Raw genomic sequence first — 22,976 nt, forward strand, 5'->3', positions numbered from 1 at the left:
ACAGCCACAGACTCCCACAGTCTTCAACTAGATTAGAGTCACATAGCACCACAGTCGTTGACTAGATTAGAGCCACAGAGCCCCACAGTCTTCAACTAGATTAGAGCCACAGAGCCCCACAGTATTCAACTAGACTAGAGCCACAGAGCACCACAGTCTTCAACTAGACTAGAGCCACAGAGCACCACAGTCTTCAACTAGGCTAGAGCCACAGAGCACCACAGTCTTCAACTAGGCTAGAGCCACAGAGCACCACAGTCTTCAACTAGACTAGAGCCACAGAGCACCACAGTCTTCAACTAGGCTAGAGCCACAGAGCACCACAGTATTCAACTAGACTAGAGCCACAGAGCACCACAGTATTCAACTAGACTAGAGCCACACAGCCCCAAACACACAAAACCTTTCCAGTAGTGTGTGAATATGTGTGTTTGTTTTATGTACTGTACAGTGAGGGAAAAAAGTATTTGATCCCCTGCTGATTTTGTACGTTTGCCCACTGACAAAGAAATGATCAGTCTATAATTTTAATGGTAGGTTTATTTGAACAGTGAGAGACAGAATAACAACAACAAAATCCAGAAAAACGCATGTCAGAAATGTTATTAATTGATTTGCATTTTAATGTGGAAATAAGTATTTGACTTCTCTCCAAACATGATTTAGTACTTGGTGGCAAAACCATTGTTGGCAATCACAGAGGTCACACGTTTCTTGTAGTTGGCCACCAGGTTTGCACACATCTCAGGAGGGATTTTGTCCCACTCCTCTTTGCAGATCTTCTCCAAGTCATTAAGGTTTTGAGGCTGACGTTTGGCAACTCGAAACTTCAACTCCTTCCACATATTTTCTATGGGATTAAGGTCTGGAGACTGGCTAAGCCACTCCAGGACCTTACTGTGCTTCTTCTTGAGCCACTCCTTATTTGCCTTGGCCGTCCGTGTGTTTTGGGTCATTGTCATGCTGGAATACCCATCCACGACCCATTTTCAATGCCCTGGCTGAGGGAAGGAGGTCCTCACCCAAGATTTGACGGTACATGGCCCCGGCCATCGTCCCTTTGATGCGGTGAAGTTGTCCTGTCCCCTCAGCAGAAAAATACCCCCAAAGCATAATGTTTCCACCTCCATGTTTGACGGTGGGGATGGTGTTCTTGGGGTCACAGGCAGCATTCCTCCTCCTCCAAACACGGCGAGTTGAGTTGATGCCAAAGAGCTCCATTTTGGTCTCATCTGACCACAACACTTTCACCCAGTTCTCCTCTGAATCATTCAGATGTTCATTGGCAAGGGGGACCTTGCGGGCGCTGCAGGATTTCAGTCCTTCACGGCGTAGTGTGTTACCAATTGTTTTCTTGGTGACTATGGCCCCAGCTGCCTTGAGATCATTGACAAGATCCTCCTGTGTAGTTCTGGGCTGATTCCTCACCGTTCTCATGATCATTGCAACTCCACGAGGTGAGATCTTTCATGGAGCCCCAGGCCTTGGGAGATTGACAGTTATTTTGTGTTTCTTCCATTTGCGAATAATCGCACCAACTGTTGTTACCTTCTCACCAAGCTGCTTGGCGATGGTCTTGTAACCTATTCCAGCCTTGTGTAGGTCTACAATCTTGTCCCTGACATCCTTGGAGAGCTCTTTGGTCTTGGCCATGGTGGAGAGTTTTGAATCTGATTGATTGATTGCTTCTGTGGACAGGTGTCTTTTATATAGGTAACAAACTGAGATTAGGAGCACTCCCTTTAAGAGTGTGCTCCTAATCTCAGCTCGTTACCTGTATAAAAGACAACTGGGAGACAGAAATCTTTCTGATTAAGAGGGGGTCAAATACTTATTTCCCTCATTAAAATGCAAATCAATTTATAACATTTTTGACATGCGTTTTTCTGGAAATTATTTGTTGTTATTCTGTCTCTCACTGTTCAAATAAATGTACCATTAAAATGATAGACTGATCATTTCTTTGTCGGTGGGCAAACGTACAAAATCAGCAGGGGATCAAATACTTTTTTCCCTCACTGTATGTGCATACAGTGAGATCATAGTAGTCAATGTCCCTTCAAACAGAGGAAGGATAAAGGATATGAGGGAGGAGGAATCAAAAGACTAACCGTACAAAACAAGCTGCCAAGAGGACCTTTGGCTGTGCAAGAGAGCAAGATTGAAATCAACAATGTGACAATGATTCCAAAGCTGCACACACACACACACACACAGTGAATTTGCATTGCTGCTCAACCACTGAGCTCAACCACTGACAAGCCTAATGACCTACTCCCTCTCCCAGAGGACCATCCATCACCAATGATGAGCCAAGATGGCCGTCGTGAAGCCAAGTCACCTCCAGTTAATGTTTCCGCTCAGTGTCTTCTGTCCAAGGGAGGTTCTATGATCCAGCCCTAGAGGAATACAGTGGGATCAGAGTGGGAGAGTTTATTGTATCTTGTCAAGTGTGTTGGCTGTGTTTTCAGAGTTTGATGGATTGCCTGGTCCACTTTTTGTGGTGATTCACTATCAGTATGAGGTGGAAGTTTCATCTCTGATCAAGAAAGGATTGTACTTTAGGATTGTGTAGTTTCTATGATGTTTGTTGAAGTGTGCGAGTAGAGAAAGCTGTTGTAGTAAACCCCATGATAACATGGTGATAGGCAGAGCTCTCCTCCATAAAAACAAAACATCTAACTGATCCTCCCTCTTAGTAACCACTTGGATGAATCCTGCAGCTTTTTGCGAAATGTGCATTGGATATCACTTTCTAATAAAATTCAGATGACATTTATGAAAGAATGTATGATTTTTTGATCTATTGCATGATTAAATAAATGAGCGTAGCTGCTGAGACCTGGAACAGAGAATGAAGCACACTGCACACACTGTGTCCCTATCACAACATGTGGACTACATTTTCTCAGATGAAGAGCCAATTAGCTATCTCAATCGTTTTATCTAAACATTTTACATTACGTTTCTCTCATACCTGTGTTGTAACATATATAGTAACACAATTGTTTAGTAATATGTTGTTGCTATAGGTGTGAACTTCTCACCTAGTGCAAATGCTTAGTAATTCTGGCCCTTGGTGGTCAAAGGCATGCCCTATCCATGTGGTCCATCAAGGTCATAGAGTCAATTGGTACATTCAACTGAAGTATTTATTCTTTACAAATAACAGGGTGCTGGTAAGGTCAGGTCCATGATTACAGATGGCTATCTACAGGTCTGCTGCCCTCTTCCCTCAGTACAGGCCTAGGTGTTTGTGTTTGTTTGTGTGTGTGTGTGTGTGTGTGTGTGTGTGTGTGTGTGTGTGTGTGTGTGTGTGTGTGTGTGTGTGTGTGTGTGTGTGTGTGTGTGTGTGTGTGTCTGTGTCTGTGTCTAAAATACCGGAGGTGATCACACTGCATTCGGAGCTCCTGGTTCCTCTTGCCAGCTGGTCATGTGATCTGCATTGTTGACCTTTGACCTCCATTGTTGTTATGAAGATTAATATCAGATGACATGGTCCTCAAACTGTAAGTCAGTGGTAACCGTGAAAAAGCTTTGGTCAGTTTAAACATTCTGTTACTTTGAAGATGTTTGAACTTTAAGATGTTCATCCGTCATTCTTAATCCTCACTGCCTGTATCCAAGACGATGACAAAATCCTCTTCCTTCCTTATCTGTGTTATTGTTGGCTAATATTCCTTTCTAGTCTCATCTGTTCTTGTGGCTTGGCTGTGAACAGCTTCCACACTTTCCTTCAGAAAGTTTTCATACATCTTGACTTATTCCACATTTTGCTGCATTCATAATGGGTGAAATAGATTTTTGCTAACTTTTGCAAATGTATTGAAAATGAAATACAGAAATATCTCATTTACATAAGTATTCACAACCCTTTGCTATAACACTCCAAATTGAGCTCAGGTGCATCCAATTTCCTTTGATCATCCTTAAGATGTCACTACAACTTGATTTGTAGTGTCCACCTGTGGTAAATTCAATTGTTTGGACATGATTTAGAAAGAAACGCTCCTGTCTATATAAGGTCCCACAGATGACAGTGCATGTCAGTGCAGAAACTATACCAAGGAACTGTCCGTAGATCGCCAAGATATATATGGAGAAGGGTGTAAAACCATTTCTAGAGTGTTGAAAGTTTCCAAGAGCACAGTGGTCTCCATCATTGGAAATGGAAAAAATATGGAACTACCCAGACTCTGCCTAGAGCTGGCCATCCGACCAAACTGAGCAACCGGGCAAGAAGGACCTTGGTCAGGGAGGTGACCAAGAACCCAATGACCACTCTGACTGAACTACAGAGTTCCTTGGCTGAGATGGGAGAACCTGCCAGAAGGACAACAGTCTCAACAGCACTTCACCAATCTGGGCTTTATGGGAGAGTGGCTAGACGGAAACCACTCCTGAGAAAAAGGCACATGACAGCACGCCTGGAGTTTGCAAAAAGGCACGTGAAAGACTCTGAGATCATAAGACAAAAGATTCTGTGGTCTGAGACAAAAATTTAACACTTTGGCTTGCAAAGTGCTAATTCTGGAGAAAACCAGGCACAGCTCATCATCCGTCTACCATCTCTATTATGAAGCATGGTGGTGGCAGTATCATGCTATGGGTATGCTTTTCAGCAGCAGGGACTGGGAGACTGGTAAGGATAGATGGAACAATGAATGGAGCCAAATGCAGGCAAATCCATGATGAGAACCTGCTTCAGAGTGCAAAATACCTTGGACTGGGGCAAAGATGTACATTCCAACAGGACTATGACCCCGAGCATACAGCCAATGGTGGAATGGCTTCAGAACAAGAATGTGAAAGTCATTGATTGGCCCAGCCAAAGCCCAAACTTGAATCCCATTGAAAATCTGTAGAAAGACTTGAAGATTGCTGTTCACTGTCCCCATCTAACTTAATTGAACTTGAGAAAATCTGCAAGAAAGAATGGGAGAAAATCCCCAAATCCAGATGTGCAAAGCTGATACAGACATACCCAAGACGACTCAAAGCTGTAATCGCCGCCAAAGGTGCTTCTACAAAGTATTGACTTAAAGGTGTGAAGACTTATGTAAATGAGATATTTCTGTATTTCATTTTCAATAAAATGGGTTATTGTGTGTAGATGGGTGAGATTTTTTTTATTAAATACTTTTGGAATTCAGGCTGTAACACAACAATTGTGGAATAAGTCAAGGGGTATGAAAACGTTCTGAAGGCACTGTAGATGATTGGGGTTATGACTCTGTCCATTTATAAACATCCAGTCATTTCAAACTGGAAATTCAGATAAGCCTAATAGTCCCTGGTGTAGAATGACCAAACGGTTGGGGTTTGGACCAGGTTGTTAGGTGACTGGGACAATGTTTGCTTGTTTTGGAGTTGGATAAACGCAGTCTGAAGTTTCCTAATATTTCATACACTGGAAACCCCCCTCCTTGGAGCCAAAGCAAAAGCCAATTCCTCATTGTTTGATCTGAAATATTAAGGGAGAAACAAAACAAATGCAGTTTTGATAGAAAACACACAAAGCCTGAGGCTATTTATCAAAACCATAGTTTCCCCTCATTTCTGGCCAACCTCTTTGTCTCTGGCGGCTGCTGGCAGTGTGTGCATATTGTAACACCCTGGCTCTGGGACTCTATATGTTGAGCCAGGGTGTGTTCTTTCTATGTGGTGTATTTCTATGTTGGGAGTTCTAGTTTGTTTATTTCTATGTTGGCCTGAGTGACTCCCAATCAGAGGCAACGAGTGTCAGCTGTTGGCTGGTTGTCTCTGATTGGGAGCCATATTTAAACTGTCTGTTTTTCCCTTTGTGTTGGTGGGTTCTTGTTCCGTGTTGGTCTATGTTACCTAGGACGTTACGAGTCGTTTGTTGTTTTTGTTTACTGTCCGTGTTTATCGCTAATGATAAATAAACATGTTCGTTCATCACGCTGCGCCTTGGTCCTCCTCTCTTAACGACGATCGGTGACAGAAGAACCCACCATACAAGGACCAAGCAGCGTGTCCAGGAGCAGGCAGACTGGACATGGGAGGAAGCGCCGGGAAAGGAGATGGAGAGGTTGGCGATGGCCCAGGTGGGCAAATCGTGGTCCTGGGAGGACATGCTCGGGGGCAAAGGGCCATGGGCTAGGATTAAGGCCCTGGCGAGAGAGAGGAGCAGCGGCGTCAGCAGTGTCATCGTCGGACGGATCGAGAGGCAACCCCAAAAAAATTTTTGGGGGGCACACGGCATGGGCGGCTGGGCAGCAGGAGGCTGCCACAGGGCGATTTGGGAGAGGAGGCCACCGGGTTTGGGGGCCAGAAGGCAGGTTGGCGGAGCCTGGATGGAGAGCAGAGCCAACTCCCCGTACTCAGGCATGGCAGCATGAGACTGGTCAGGTTCGGGGTATGCGGAGCTGCGTACTGTGCCACGAAGTGGTCCGGCATAGTCCGTACGTCCTGTGCGAGCACCCCGCACGCGTTGCGCAGGAGGTGGGCATGCAGCCAGGACGGAGTGTGCCGGCTCAGCGCTCGTGGCCTCCAGTGCCTCTCCTCGGTCCCGGATATCCTGCGCCAGTGTCACGTGCTGTTATGCCAGTACGGGTACACAGCCCTGTACGTCCTGTGCTGATGCCTCACACAGAGTGTGTGAAGGTAGGCATTCAGCCAGGACGGGTTGTGGCAGCTCTTCACTCCAGGTCTCCTATCCATCTCGCCAGCCCGGTCCGGCCTGTCCCTGCTCCACGCACCAAGCCTACGGTGTGCGTCGCCAGCCCGGTCCGGCCTGTCCCTGCTCCTCGCACCAAGCCTACGGTGTGCGTCGCCAGCCCGGTCCGGCCTGTCCCTGCTCCTCGCACCAAGCCTACGGTGTGCGTCGCCAGCCCGGTCCGGCCTGTTCCTACTCCACGCACCAAGCCAGGGGTGCGCATCGTCAGCCTGGTCCGGCCCTGCCTTACCCACGCACCAAGCCAGGGGTGCGAAGTCGCCAGCCGGTTCGCCCGTTCCTACCCCACGCACCAAGCCAGGGGTGCGAGTCGTCAGCCCGGTCCGGCCCCACGCACCAAGCCAGGGGTGCGCGTCGTCAGTCCAGCACAACCCGTGCCCTTGTCACCGGTGCCTGGTAAGGTACCGGTCAACTGCTCCACTACGGAGCTGAAGCTAACCGCTCCTGCTACGTCCAGTTCGGCTCCAGCCAGCGGGGCCAGACCGGACCAGGGGCGCTATGGGGGGTTTAATGGAGGGTGGTGGGCAAGGCCGGAGCCAGAACCGCCGCCGAGGAGGAATGCCCACCCAGCCCTCCCCTGTTTTGCTCTAGTTGAGGCGCGGTCGCAGTCCGCGCCTTTAGGGGGTACTGTAACACCCTGGCTCTGGGACTCTATATGTTGAGCCAGGGTGTGTTCTTTCTATGTGGTGTATTTCTATGTTGGGAGTTCTAGTTTGTTTATTTCTATGTTGGCCTGAGTGACTCCCAATCAGAGGCAACGAGTGTCAGCTGTTGGCTGGTTGTCTCTGATTGGGAGCCATATTTAAACTGTCTGTTTTTCCCTTTGTGTTGGTGGGTTCTTGTTCCGTGTTGGTCTATGTTACCTAGGACGTTACGAGTCGTTTGTTGTTTTTGTTTACTGTCCGTGTTTATCGCTAATGATAAATAAACATGTTCGTTCATCACGCTGCGCCTTGGTCCTCCTCTCTTAACGACAATCGTGACACATATTTCTTTTTTCAAAAGCATGTTCCACAATTTCAACTTAACTTTTTAGTTTGCAAAATGCACATACAGCACAATGAAGTAAAATATGTGACTAACCGGCTTGATTCAGTCTTAAGTAGCAACATTTGAAATTGTGTTTTTTACATTGGATAAAAGTAGAGACTCAGAGTTAGAAAATGGTTTATCATAACTACAGTTGAGGAACAATGGGAAAATAGTTCTGCTTTGAAAGTTGATCAACTTGTAACCCCACTTTTGAGAAAATGGCCCTTGAATGTTTTGGTGTACCTACTGGAGAGCTCTTCTTTGTCTACACCCATTCAACATCGTTCACACCCTCTTAAGCCTTAGCCCCACCCATCTTTTTAAGGATTCACATGTGATGCCATGTGCTAAACAGAGTGAGTACGGTAGTGTACTAAACAGCCAAAGATTAAAGGCTTGTTTATACTACATCTTTTGACATGTCTGTAGACAGTTGTGACATCATGAACATTCTATTGTTGTCCGACATCAAACTTGTTATTGTCGTTATGTAAATGTAAATGTTATGAAAAAGTATAACCACAAAAATGACAGGCTACATGACATCAGAAGCCTGATGGTCCAAAATAGCAAATATACTTCTCCCATGGGCAAAGAAACTCAAATGGGGTGATTATATTAATTAATAGTAATTTCGATTCGAATGTGCAAATTGTCCAAATAGATACGCAAGGTAGATGGATTATTTTAAATATGTTATTGGACCATAAACAGATATGGCTCATTAACCTTTACGGACCAAATAATGATGATCCACACTTCTTTGACAATATATATAATAAATTATCAACCCTGCAAGCAATTCAAGACAATATTATTATGGTGGGGGATTATAATACCGTTTTAAATAGCTCAATGGACAGTAAAGGAAATCACACCACAAACAATCACCCACATGCTCTTAAGGAAATCGTGAATGTCATGGATACATTAGAACTAGTAGATATATGGAGGCTCAAATACCCTGATAATAATATAATAATAATATAATATGCCATTTAGCAGACGCTTTTATCCAAAGCGACTTACAGTCATGCGTGCATACATTTTTTTTGTGTATGGGTGGTCCCGGGGATCGAACCCACTACCTTGGCGTTACAAGCGCCGTGCTCTACCAGCTGAGCTACAGAGGACCATCTAGTGAGATATACATGGCGGAGACTCAGTCAAGCTAGTCGTCTTGACTTCTTTCTTATCTCATTCTCGTTGGTACCAAAAGTTTAAAAAGTGTTGATAGGGGACAGAATGCGTTCGGACCATCATATAATTGGCATATACATTACTCTTACTGAATTTCCACGTGGGCGAGGATATTGGAAATTTATTCAAAGCCTATTGGATGATAATTTATTTTTAACTATGACAAAGGAATTTATAACTGACTTTTTCCGACATAACATAGGTACAGCAAATCCCCTTATTGTATGGGACGCCTTTAAATGTGCCTTTAGAGGCCATGCAATTCAGTACTCATCTCGAAAACAAAAGCAATTTAGGTCAAAATGGTTTATACTAACAAAGGAAATAGAAAGTCTAACAGAACAGATAGATGGCAATAAAAACTGTAACATAGAGGCTCAGAATAAATTAGAGGAAAAACTAAAAGAAATTGAGAAACTTATTCAAGAAAGATCAAGTGTAATATATTATAAAAATAAAGCAAACTGGATGGAAAATGGGGGAAAATGCACCAAATTCTTTTTTAATCTTCAACATAGGAATGCTACCAAAAATAATTTAATGAAACTGGTTACAATTGATGGAGTCACCCATGATTCACCAAATTATATTTTGAAGGAGGAAACAAAATACTTTAAGCATATGTTTTCGTTTCAGTTGCCTCCATCTCCTCTAACTGAAGCTAATTGTAGAGATTTTTTCTCTATTGATAATGTAAAATTAACAGCCATACAGAAAGACTCATGTGAAGGTGAAATTACAGAGGAGGAACTTCTGGATGCAATTAAAGACTTTAAGTCCGGGAAAACTCCAGGGTTGGATGGCATACCAGTCGAGGTATACCAAACCTTTTTTTATATACTAAGAGGACCGTTATTAGCATGTTTTATCCACTCCTATGTAAATGGTAGATTATCTGACACTCAAGAAGAAGGTCTGATCTCATTATTACTGAAACAGGATACAAGTGGAAAATATAAAGATCCAGTCCATTTAAAAAATTGGAGGCCCCTTACACTTCAATGTTGTGCTGCAAAAATTCTAGCAAAATGTATAGCACATAGAATTAAAAAGGTATTGTCGGATATTATTCATTCTAATCAGACAGGTTTTTTACATGGAAGATACATTGGAGATAATATAAGGCAAGTATTGGAAACAATAGAACACTATGGAAAATATGGGAAACCAGGCCTGCTATTCATAGCAGACTTCGAAAAGGCATTTGATAAAGTACGACTGGGGTTTATATATAAATGCCTGGAGCATTTCAGTTTTGGAGAATCTCTTATAAAATGGATCAAAATCATGTATAGTAACCCTAGGTGTAAAATAGTAAATAATGGCTATTTCTCAGAAAATTTTAAACTGTCAAGAGGAGTGAATCAAGGTTGTCCACTATCGGCATATCTATTTATTGTGGCCATCGAGATGTTAGCTATTAAAATCAGATCCAACAATAATATCAGGGGATTAGAAATCCAGGGCTTAAAAACAAAGGTGTCATTGTACGCTGATGATTCATGTTTCCTTTTAAATCCACAACTAGAATCCCTCCACAGCCTCATAGAGGATCTAGATACATTTTCTAACCACTCTGGATTACAACCAAATTATGACAAATGTACTATATTATGTATTGGATCACAAAAAAATACAATTTTTACATTACCATGTAGTTTACCAATAAAATGGTCTGATGGTGATGTGGATATTCTTGGAATACATATCCCAAAGGAAATAAATGATCTCACTTCAATACATTTTAATAGAAAGTTAGCAAAAATAGATAAGATCTTGTTTCCATGGAAAGGTGGGTACCTGTCAATTTGTGGAAAAATCACCCTGATTAACTCTTTATCCCAGTTTACCTATTTGCTTATGGTCTTGCCTACGCCTAGCGAACAGTTTTTTAAATTATATGAGAAAAAAATATTCAATTTTATTTGGATCAGCAAGCCAGACAAAATTAAACGGGCCTATTTATATAATGAATATGAATTCGGAGTACAGAAATTATTAAATATTAAAGCATTAGACCTATCACTAAAAGCTTCAGTCATACAAAAGTTATACTTAAATCCGAACTGGTTCTCTAGCAAATTAGTAAGATTGTCTCACCCAATGTTCAAGAATGGCCTTTTTCCATTTATTCAGATTACAACCTCTCACTTTCAGTTATTTGAAAAGGAAATAATCTCCCAAATATCACTATTTCTAAAACAAGCCATAGAAAGTTGGTTGCAATTTCAATTTAAACCTCCAGAAACGACAAAACATATAATGCAACAAATATTGTGGTTGAACTCAAATATACTAATTGAAAAAAATACATTTTTTGGACAAAATGTTTAAAAAAGGTATAATCTTCTTAAATGATATCATCATCGGTAGAACTGGTGGAGTTATGCAGCTAACAAAAACATGGAAATGTCTGCTCTACCCAAAATTACAACCAAATAATTGCAGCCTTACCGCAAAAATGGAAGAGGAAAGTGGAAGGGGGAGAAAGTAAGGAACTTGTCTGTCGGCCTTGCATTAAAGAACATAATTGGTTAAGAAAAACTGTGATAAATAAAAAAGTATACCAGTTTCATTTAAGGACCAAAGGATTGACAGCCGTCCCATATAGATTGCAAAATAGTTGGGAAGAGATTTTTTGATGTACCGATCCCATGGCATAGTGTTTATGAACTGATACGCATAATGACACCGGATTCAAAACTTAGAATCTTTCAATTTAAATTATTATATAAAATTCTTGCTACCAATAGAATGTTATTTATATGGGGGATACAATCTTCCCAGCTCTGTAGATTTTGCTGCGAAGAGACAGAATCATTAGATCATTTGTTTTGGTACTGTCCATTTGTAGCTTGTTTTTGGACATAGGTCCAGGAATGGCTAAAGGATTGCAATATTTACCTGGAGTGTCACGCCCTGGCTCTGGGGACTATTATATGTTGAGCCAGGGTGTGTAGGTTTCATTGTTTAGTTTTCTAGGTTTGTGTTCTAGTTTGTGTATATCTATGTTGGCCAGGGTGGTTCCCAATCAGAGGAAGCTGTTGCTTGTTGTCTCTGATTGGGGACCATACTTAGGCAGCCTGTTTGGCACTGTTATTTTGTGGGATCTTGTTCCGTATGGTTTTGTGTTTAACCCAGGACTTCACGTTTCGTTTGTTGTTTTGTTCGTGTGGTGTACTTCAATAAAAGTATGTACGCTTACCACGCTGCGCCTTGGTCCGCTTTTCATAACGTTCGTGACATGGAGCTAACCTTGCAGATAGCATTACTGGGTGATCTGAAAAGTCATAGTCAATCGATCAATAATATAATAATACTTTTAGCAAAAATTGTTATTTTCAATTCACAATCTGTAGAAACAATGAGAATAGAAAGGTTCAGAATTTTATCACAGTACAGTTGAAAAATATATGGCAAATAGAAATCCTATATGGATGGTGTTAAGAGATAGATGGGAGGTGTTGAATGGAGTTGAAGGATGGGACTAATAACAACTAACAACAACTAATAACAAGATAACTAATAATGTGAGCATACTGTGTCCATAATAAATAATAAGTACAGTGGGGAGAAGAAGTATTTGATACACTGCCGATTTTGCAGGTTTTCCTACTTACAAAGCATGTAGAGGTCTGTAATTTTTATCATAGGTACACTTCAACTGTGAGAGATGGAATCTAAAACAAAAATCCAGAAAATCACATTGTATGATTTTTAAGTAATTAATTTGCATTTTATTGCATGACATAAGTATTTGATACATCAGAAAAGCAGAACTTAATATTTGGTACAGAAACCTTTGTTTGCAATTACAGAGATCATACGTTTCCTGTAGGTCTTGACCAGGTTTGCACACACTCCTCCATACAGACCTTCTCCAGATCCTTCAGGTTTCGGGGCTGTCGCTGGGCAATACGGACTTTCAGCTCCCTCCAAAGATTTTCTATTGGGTTCAGGTCTGGAGACTGGCTAGGCCACTCCAGGACCTTGAGATGCTTCTTACGGAGCCACTCCTTAGTTGCCCTGGCTGTGTGTTTCGGGTCGTTGTCATGCTGGAAGACCCAGCCACGACCCACCTTCAATGCTCTTACTGAGGGAAGGAGGTTGTTGGCCAAGATCTCGCGATACATGGCCCCATCCATCCTCCCCTCAATACGGTGCAGTCGTCCTGTCCCCTTTGCAGAAAAGCATCCCCAAAGAATGATGTTTTCACCTCCATGCTTCACGGTTGGAATGGTGTTCTTGGGGTTGTACTCATCCTTCTTCTTCCTCCAAACACGGCAAGTGGAGTTTAGACCAAAAAGCTATATTTTTGTCTCATCAGACCACATGACCTTCTCCCATTCCTCCTCTGGATCATCCAGATGGTCATTGGCAAACTTCAGACGGGCCTGGACATGCGCTGGCTTGAGCAGGGGGACCTTGCGTGCGCTGCAGGATTTTAATCCATGACGGCGTAGTGTGTTACTAATGGTTTTCTTTGAGACTGTGGTCCCAGCTCTCTTCAGGTCATTGACCAGGTCCTGCCGTGTAGTTCTGGGCTGATCCCTCACCTTCCTCATGATCATTGATGCCCAACGAGGTGAGATCTTGCATGGAGGCAAAGACCGAGGGTGATTGACCGTCATCTTGAACTTCTTCCATTTTCTAATAATTGCGCCAACAGTTGTTGCCTTCTCACCAAGCTGCTTGCCTATTGTCCTGTAGCCCATCCCAGCCTTGTGCAGGTCTACAATTTTATCCCTGATGTCCTTACACAGCTCTCTGGTCTTGGCCATTGTGGAGAGGTTGGAGTCTGTTTGATTGAGTGTGTGGACAGGTGTCTTTTATACAGGTAACGAGTTCAAACAGGTGCAGTTAATACAGGTAATGAGTGGAGAACAGGAGGGCTTCTTAAAGAAAAACTAACAGGTCTGTGAGAGCCGAAATTCTTACTGGTTGGTAGGTGATCAAATACTTCTGTCATGCAATAAAATGGAAATTAATTACTTAAAAATCATACAATGTTATTTTCTGGATTTTTGTTTTAGATTCCGTCTCTCACCATTGAAGTGTGATAAAAAATTATAGACCTCTACATGCTTTGTAAGTAGGAAAACCTGCAAAATCGGCAGTGTATCAAATACTTGTTCTCCCCACTGTAGGTTGTAGGTTGGGAGCTTTTGTGAAAGAGCACAGTTAGAAAGATATGCATATAGAAGCAAACCGGATGGACATCATGAAAATGATCGGAGAGGTTGAGAGTAGAAGTTCGGGAGAAAAAACAAACAAAATATAATTATTATCAAATTGACTGTGTCCATAAAATGTATATAGTAAGTATAAGCTGGAAGTAGAGGCCTAAGCATTGTTGTTCACTAGTTTACACCAATTAGGGAAAGGGTGGTGGGGTTGGGAAGTAATAAAGGGGATTTTTTTTTTTTAAAGGATATGTATATGTATGTGTGTATGTATGTGTATATATGTATGTGTATGTATGTATATATGTATATATATAAAAACATGGGGGATTGGAAGTGATGCAGACAATTACATTGATGGAAGTTACAATCTATCTGCAATGTTAAAATGATCTACCCCCTTAAAAAAAAGAAAAAAAAAAAACATTACTAGCAATGCAAATGGATTTCTGAGATTAAAATAATATCACTACACAGATCACACACGTAACGTTAGCTAGCGAGCCAGCCAGCCAGCTAACATTAGCTAGCTAGCTAACAGTACGATTTAACTTGCTATTAAATTATTTTCTGACATAATTAGAAACGTATAATATCTGAGAATGCAGCTAGCTAGACTCTCTTACCCGTAAACATGGATGGACGCGTTAGAAAGGATTACCTACACATTCTGAGCAGCTCATGTTAGACAGAAGCGTGCTACATAGCAGACCAATCCGAACTCATCTCTCTGCATGTCCAGCCCATCCATTATCTCAGCCAATCATGGCTAGCAGGAAGGTTCCTGTCTTTTTCCGTGGCTAAACCAACTAGGCTCGTAATAAATAATAAAAATCTTCCTATTTACAGATGGCATACAAGTTTGTTTTTAAGGCATTGAAAGTTTACATGTTCCAGAAGGCATTTCTGCCCCAAAAACGCATTTTGATAAAAAAGTAATGTTTATGTTCAAATGCCTCTCCTGTGACGTGCGACATAAGTCTAGTTTCCTGAAACGAGTCACACCCCAAGCTTCAGTCCCTGTTTACTACCAGTAAACACCAGTGAAACCAGAACCAGTACTGTGTGTGTGTGCTTGGGTGGGTGGGTGCGTGGGTGGGTGGGTGCGTGGGTACGTGTGTGTGTGTGTGTGTCTGCAATCGATTATTGTGATGTATCATCCAACAAAACAATTTGGGCCGTAACATAAACACAAGCCCTCTGTTTGCAAATTAGCTTCTTGTTCACATTGTATATGTAAACAAAGCCAGTCGTAGAACTGTCATTGGTCCAATTCAAAGCCTACTCTGTCTGTATCTGTAGTCTAGGAGGAAAGGCATACATTGTGCCCAGTGTGTGTGTGTGTGCGTGTGTGTGTGTGCATGTGTGTGTGCCCACCATGCTGACTACTGTATACTTTCCTCTCCCCCCAGTGAGACGTCAGAACATGAAGGTGAGGATCAACGCTACAGGTGACACCATCGTGATGAAGTTTGTCCGTCCCAACGCTGACACCAAGCTGGAGGGCTACATCTTGGGCTACGGCAGCAGTATGTTCTCTAAACAGTTCATCCAACTCCCAGAGAACGGACTGCCCTACGAGACCGAGATCGGTGAGCCGTTTGTGTGTGTGTGTTTTGTATGTTATGTATGATTGCATGATTATGCCCCATGAACTGTGAATGATGCCATGCAGGTCTTCCATAGGAATAAAAATATTTGAGCCTTTGAGGTAGAGTGCTCTGGCACACATGTGTTTTATCTTCACGTTTTAGTCATAGTTTGATTCTATGCATCACTGACAGAGAACACATCTGTGCAGACTCACTTTTACTCCTCCAACACCCTTACAACACACACACCTAAACACATGTAAATGCTTGCACACACACACCTCACCCTCAAGCCTCCTTTTCAAGACAGCTTTTCCTGTTCCTGTCTGGAATGTTCGGTCAGGTAACGTATGAGAACATGCAAATTCAACGCTATGGAGCGATCAACTTCAGAGACATTCATTAACAACCTTTCTTCTGCTAGCAGGGCTAAACCCTGAATCTCTCTTCCAGATGCGGAGCCCAAGTATCTGATTGCTGTCCAGCCCATCCCAGTCAACGATGTGAAGAAACAGTGCACAGGTACTGCACATGCACCAACTCTAAGTGTTACCAGTAATAATTTGATAGATTACATTGACTCTTTTCTTATTTATGCCCATTGCTTTGAATCTGACGAGGTTGACCTTTGAACTCTGACCCCTGTGACTCCCCAGGCAAGGTGAACCTGGAGAAGCCCTTGCACCTGGTGATTGGGTCCGTGACCCCCACCTCGGTGATGCTGTCCTGGGGGACCTTCCTCAAGACGCCCTACGAGGGGAACATCATGAACGACTGCCTGGAGGATGGGTGAGTTAGCACACACACACACGTAAGGACGCACAAACGTGCACGCTCAGCAGAGTGAGCCAGTGAGGGGGTTATGGGTACACAGCCCACGTCCCAGCCCGCCTACAGAGGTTCATGTTGTTCCCATTCCAGTGCTGGTTCGTCATGTTGCTCTCTGTCTACAGAGACACAGGGCAGTAAGGGTGCTCAGATGGGCCAAAAAGCACACAGCGAGTCCCACCACACTAAGGAGATTATTTTCACAGCTTGAGAAAAACAAAGACGTATTTCACTCAAACTCACACTTACGGTATGTCATACACAACAGACAGCGTTAAACATCTGGTATAACTGCAACACATTGTTCCCCCAGGGAGGCAGTAGAGGGAGGGCACAGGTGTTTAGTAGTGGTGGAGTGATCCTCATCCTACACATCAACCAACTGTACTTCTCTAAACTTCCCCTCTTCTCTCTCAGTGGAGAGAGGAGCTTTGGAAAACCCATTGGAAAGCTTGACCTCACCCTGCTCTGCTCACAGCCCACTCTAAAGTCCCTACTGGCTTTTTAAATACTATAATGTCGCACACGACCCTGGCCTGCACAGCACTTCTCAACCAGGAAACTAGAACTTACAGCTCTGCATTCATGGCAGTCACTGACACTCATGGCAGTCACTGACACAAAATAGTGGACAGACTGTCACAGCTCATAACAAGCCATTGTGTTACAAATTAGTCCCTAGAAACTGTGCCATCAGGCTGTAATATCCATGTTACTACACAATGTCTGACATTTCTATTCAATTCTATGTTTGTTGACACAGTCACTACACAATACACAATGTTCTAAAACTACTGATGAAAATGTGTGATAATGAACAATGTTGTGTTCTGTCTGTGTTGACACAGGCACTACACGGTGCGTTACCGTGAGAGGAACAGGAAGTGGACTCAACAGATGTGCCCTACCAGCGACATGGTCATCGACAACCTGAAGCCCAACACGGCCTATGAGTTCGGTGTCCAACCCAACAACAAGGAACGCAGCGGAGTGTGGAGCAAGCCAGTCATCCACAATACCAACATGGGTACGTCACTTAAACCCTTCCTCTCTTTCCTTCCATGGTGCATCGTTCAAATCATTCCCCCTTCAAACTCATCCCAAAATGGATGCAGCACTGAGTCTGTCAGTATCTTGCACATATCACATGTTTTCTATATATATTCCTTATGGTCCAATACCAGTAACATGTATTCTACTAGTTCCAGTTAATCATTATTTTTGTGTTGTGGTTGTCTTTTCAGAGAAGGCCATGCAGAAACCTTACAGACCAAGGACCCCTCTGACGCCTGTGGTACGTCCTGCACTCATTACTCTTGCTTTAGTGAATGTGCATTGTTTCTGCGGTGAGAGTGCTGTAGAAAGTTTGTGGTTTACCTTAGTAAGTCTGTAATGTGCTTTTGTGCTCTAGTCTGTAGTGTGCTCTAAACTGTAGTGTGCTCTAGTATGTAGTGTGCTCTAATCTGTAGTGTGCTCTATCTAATCTGTAGTGTGGTCTAGTCTGTAGTGTGCTCTAATATGTAGTGTGGTCTAGTCTGTAGTGTGCTCTAATATGTAGTGTGCTCTAGTCTGTAGTGTTCTCTAATCTGTAGTGTGTGCTAATCTGTAGTGTGCTCTAATCTGTAGTGTGCACTAATCTGTAGTGTGCTCTAATCTGTAGTGTGCTCTAGTCTGTAGTGTGCTCTAATCTGTAGTGTGCTCTAATCTGTAGTGTGCTCTAATCTGTAGTGTGCTCTAGTCTGTAGTGTGCTCTAATCTGTAGTGTGCTCTAATCTGTAGTGTGCTCTAGTCTGTAGTGTGCTCTAATCTGTAGTGTGCTCTGATCTGTAGTGTGCTCTAGTCTGTAGTGTGCTCTAGTCTGTAGTGTGCTCTAATCTGTAGTGTGCTCTAGTCTGTAGTGTGCTCTAATCTGTAGTGCTCTTTAGTCTGTAGTGTGGTCTAGTCTGTAGTGTGCTCTAATCTGTAGTGTGCTCTAATATGTAGTGTGCTCTAATCTGTAATGTGCTCTAATCTGTAGTGTGTTCTAGTCTGTAGGTTGCTCTAATCTGTTGTGTGCTCTAATCTGTAGTGTGCTCTAGTCTGTAGTGTGCTCTAATCTGTAGTGTGCTCTAATCTGTAGTGTGCTCTAGTCTGTAGTGTGCTCTAGTCTGTAGTGTGCTCTAATCTGTAGTGCGCTCTAGTCTGTAGTGTGGTCTAGTCTGTAGTGTGCTCTAATCTGTAGTGTGCTCTAATCTGTAGTGTGCTCTAATCTGTAGTATGCTCTAGTCTGTAGTGTGCTCTAATCTGTAGTGTGCTCTAATCTGTAATGTGCTCTAATCTGTTGTGTGCTCTAATCTGTAGTGTGCTCTAGTCTGTAGTGAGCTCCAATCTGTAGTGTGCTCTAGTCTGTAGTGTGCTCTAATCTGTAGTGTGCTCTAATCTGTAGTGTGCTCTAGTCTGTAGTGTGCTCTAGTCTGTAGTGTGCTCTAGTCTGTAGTGTGCTCTAATCTGTAGTGCACTCTAGTCTGTAGTGTGCTATAGTCTGTCTTTAGTAGGTCTACAGTGTAATATTAGAGATGCATGGAGCTTCTTTCTTTCCATCCTGCTCCTTAGTGGAAAAAAGCAAAATGAGCAGCTAGCCATAGCCAAGACCAGTAGATAGGACCATAGCCAGATAAGGAGGAGAGGAGAGGAGAGAGACAGACACTGACTGGATTGAGTGAAGTAAATGAGTGACGTAGGTAGCTCTTCATATTATCATTGTTGTGTCATGTTCAGTGATCATAGGATACAGTATCATGGCTGACCTCGCTATCGTAACCCCTTCCCCCTCTCTCTCCCTCATCTTTCTCTTTCTTTCCCTCTCCTAACAGAAAACGGCCAACATGCCACGGGCCTTCTTCCCTCCTCGTCACGGTAAGCCAATAGACACACACACACACACACACATACACACGCACGCACATACACACATGCTCCTGGTTTGGTCAAACCCACTGAAACCTGGTTTTACACTTCGGCAAAGACTGTACAGGACATGATGATTTATCACTCTCCCTTCCGAAACTTCTGTTTCACCCCTCCTCACTGAACCCTGTTCTGAGGAACCAGCACTGAAATAATTTTAACAGGACGTCTGAATTACGACTCTGCCGACAGGACCTCATCATCATTAATTCCATGTTATAGTCACCTAATCTTCCTTCTGATAACCACAGGGTTTATTCCAGGTGACCAGAGAAGATGACAGCCACTGTGTACCTGTCTACTGTACACACATGTTGCCTATGATGGTAACGTTAATGTGATCAGCAAGATAAATGCTTGCTAGGGCTGTCAATGTTTTTTAAATCATCTTTGTACTTAATTTAGGCCATACAACCTGCACTGTAATACACTGAGCCCATACATAATGCACTGTAATACACTGAGCCCATACTGCACTGTAATACACTGAGCCCATACATACTGCACTGTAATACACTGAGCCCATACATACTGCACTGTAATACACTGAACCCATACATACTACACTGTAATACACTGAGCCCATACATACGGCACTGTAATACACTGAGCCCATACATACTGCACTGTAATACACTGAACCCATACATACTGCACTGTAATGCACTGAACCCACACATACTGTACTGTAATACACTGAGCCCATACATACTGCACTGTAATACACTGAACCCATACATACTGCACTGTAATACACTGAACCCACACATACTGTACTGTAATACACTGAGCCCATACATACTGCACTGTAATACACTGAACCCATACATACTGCACTGTAATACACTGAGCCCAAACACACTGCACTGTAATACACTGAGCCCATACATACTGCACTGTAATACACTGAGCCCATACATACTGCACTGTAATACACTGAGCCCATACATACTGCACAGTAATACACTGAACCCACACATACTGCACTGTAATACACTGAGCCCATACATACTGCACTGTAATACACTGAACCCTAACATACTGCACTGTAATACACTGAGCCCATACATAATGCACTGTAATACACTGAACCCATACTGCACTGTAATACACTGAGCCCCTACATACTGCACTGTAATACACTGAACCCTTACATACTGCACTGTAATACACTGAGCCCATTCATACTGCACTGTAATACACTGATCCCAAACATACTGCACTGTAATACACTGAGCCCAAACATACTGCACTGTAATACACTGAGCCCATACATACTGCACTGTAATACACTGAAGCCATACATACTGCACTGTAATACCCTGAGCCCATACGTACTGCACTGTAATACACTGAGCCCATACATACTGCACTGTAATACACTGAGCCCATACATACGACACTGTAATACAATGAACCCACACATTCTGCATTGTAATACACTGAACCATACATACTGCACTGTAATACACTGAGCCCATACATACTGCACTGTAATACACTAAACCCATACATACTCTACTGTAATACAATGAACAGAGCCAATACACTGGGAATGTAATTCCTCCTCACAGCAGCCACATTGGGAAACTCCAGGCTGGCAAAGTGATGATAGCTGTTGATGTTTGTCCCCTCCTTCTGTTTAGCTGTCCATAACAGGAGCCAGGGCAGAACCCTCTTCAGGACCCCTATGGCTCCAAGGACCACCTTCGGTAATGAGCCATGCAACTATGTCCCATGATCTCTCCTTCTTGACCTTATTCCTTCTAGACCTTATTCCTTCTTGACCTTATTCCTTCTTGACCTTATTCCTTCTTGACCTTATTCCTTCTAGACCTTATTCCTTCTTGACCTTATTCCTTCTTGACCTTATTCCTTCTTGACCTTATTCCTTCTTGACCTTGTAGTCTTTTTCAATCTTACACTTTTCATGTCTCTTTCTTTTCCTCAGGAAAGCATTGACACCATTTCACCATTTATATCCTGTAGTAGGACATCACGTTTCTCTCCACAGATTGTGTGTTGTTCTTAAAGTTTGTTATGTTCCTCAGCGCCAACCTCAGCCAATAGACAGCACTTCCTGTCCTCTCCAAGACCCACAATGCCTATGATGCAGAACGAGCCAACCGGTAAACAAACAGACACTTTACTCCCTGACAAGACAGGACGGCTTAACAGTCAGTCAGCTTGGCTGCAGCCAATGAAAGGCTGGGTGGGTGGATGCTATTTCAGAGGGATTTTCTTTTATGATTGGCTGCATGAGTAATTTGGCATGCACTAAGTACAGTAAGGAGAAAGCCCCTCATCCGGATCTCTGGAGAAGATGGCTAAAAGTTCTAATACTGCCTCAGACAATTGGTCCCCATGGAGGCGGAGGTAGGTTGCCACGGCAGCATGGCCTAGCCACGTGGTTGGTTGGTCCAGGTGAGAACGACCTTTGAACTTTTGAGCACGTTGCATAAGCGCTGCTTGTTCACTCAGTGTGTTTCTCGTCAGTCACGTCCCACAAACAAGTAAATCGTCTTTCTCGCTCTTCCTCTATCTGTGTCTCACTTCTTTACTGTCTGTCCATCCAGTTGTCCATGTTTCCATCAGCATCTTATACCATATGTATCCCACATCTGTTGATTTCAAGACTTTTAAAACATTCTACACACAACTGTTAATTTAGAATCATTATTTTAACCCATGGTGCTTTGCTTTCAGCAAGTTGCTGTCTTGAAGGTGTTTTGTCCAGTCTGCATGATAAAGTACCATATTACAGTCTAGAACAGTGGTATTCAAAGTCGGGGTTACGACCCCTAGTGACCCCTACTCATTAGATTTGGGGTGGGATGGGGTTGCGAGCAATTCTTGGGGAAAAAATGGGGTCCCCAGAAATTATGCAGGAAAAAATGGGGTACCCACTGAAGAAGTTTGAATACCACTGGTCTAGAAGGTGTTCAGTCCAGTCTGCATGATAAAGTAGCATGTTACAGTCTAGAAGGTGTCCAATCCAGTCTGCATGATAAAGTAGCAACAAAAAAAAGGATACTATGCTCTCAACATCATCCCTTAAAATATCTTAAAGAGATTATCCAGTACTTTTGTATACATTTTAGACAGCAGTTCTGAAAATAGCACTCACGAGCCTAAAGTGGTCCCGAAAATGACCTACTAAGTCACATTTGTCCAGATATGTGCGCCACGTCATTGCTCTCTCTATTGCAGCGTTCATATGCTAGTCGGAACTCTGACATTTCTGACTTGCTGATTCATTGAACGCGGCACGTGTATAACTACAACCAGTTAGCATGTCGGAAATGTCAGAGTTTCCTCGTTCCGACTAGCACCTAAAATCGGCATCTCTCTCTCTCTGCTATGTCCACTGAGCTGTTGGGCACGCCCTGCAACCTCATTGGATAATTCTGGGCAGGCCTCTTGCTAGCTGTCACTCAAATTCGAAGGGCTGAAGCTCATTGGCTAGAACTCGAATTGCTAGGGGGCTGGGCCACATGG

The 22,976-nt window shown here is 43.0% G+C and overlaps 1 protein-coding gene across 4 annotated transcripts in view; it reads left to right on the top strand.

Moving 5' to 3' along the window:
• Positions 1-22,976, top strand: part of LOC121536514 (target of Nesh-SH3) — a 105,275-nt gene that overhangs the window by 58,543 nt on the left and 23,756 nt on the right. For 3 of the 4 annotated variants that reach the window (XM_041843843.2, XM_041843845.2, XM_041843844.2), the window contains exons 2-9: positions 15,525-15,704; positions 16,158-16,226; positions 16,361-16,493; positions 17,381-17,559; positions 17,777-17,826; positions 19,385-19,427; positions 21,125-21,190; positions 21,530-21,607. In XM_041843843.2, coding sequence (XP_041699777.1) covers positions 15,525-15,704; positions 16,158-16,226; positions 16,361-16,493; positions 17,381-17,559; positions 17,777-17,826; positions 19,385-19,427; positions 21,125-21,190; positions 21,530-21,607 — 798 coding nt within the window. The remainder of the gene's footprint in view (positions 1-15,524; positions 15,705-16,157; positions 16,227-16,360; positions 16,494-17,380; positions 17,560-17,776; positions 17,827-19,384; positions 19,428-21,124; positions 21,191-21,529; positions 21,608-22,976) is intronic. The other variant, XM_041843846.2, reaches the window with a different exon arrangement.

Source organism: Coregonus clupeaformis, chromosome 23, assembly GCF_020615455.1.
Source record: "Coregonus clupeaformis isolate EN_2021a chromosome 23, ASM2061545v1, whole genome shotgun sequence".
In the NCBI taxonomy this organism is placed as follows: domain Eukaryota; kingdom Metazoa; phylum Chordata; class Actinopteri; order Salmoniformes; family Salmonidae; genus Coregonus; species Coregonus clupeaformis.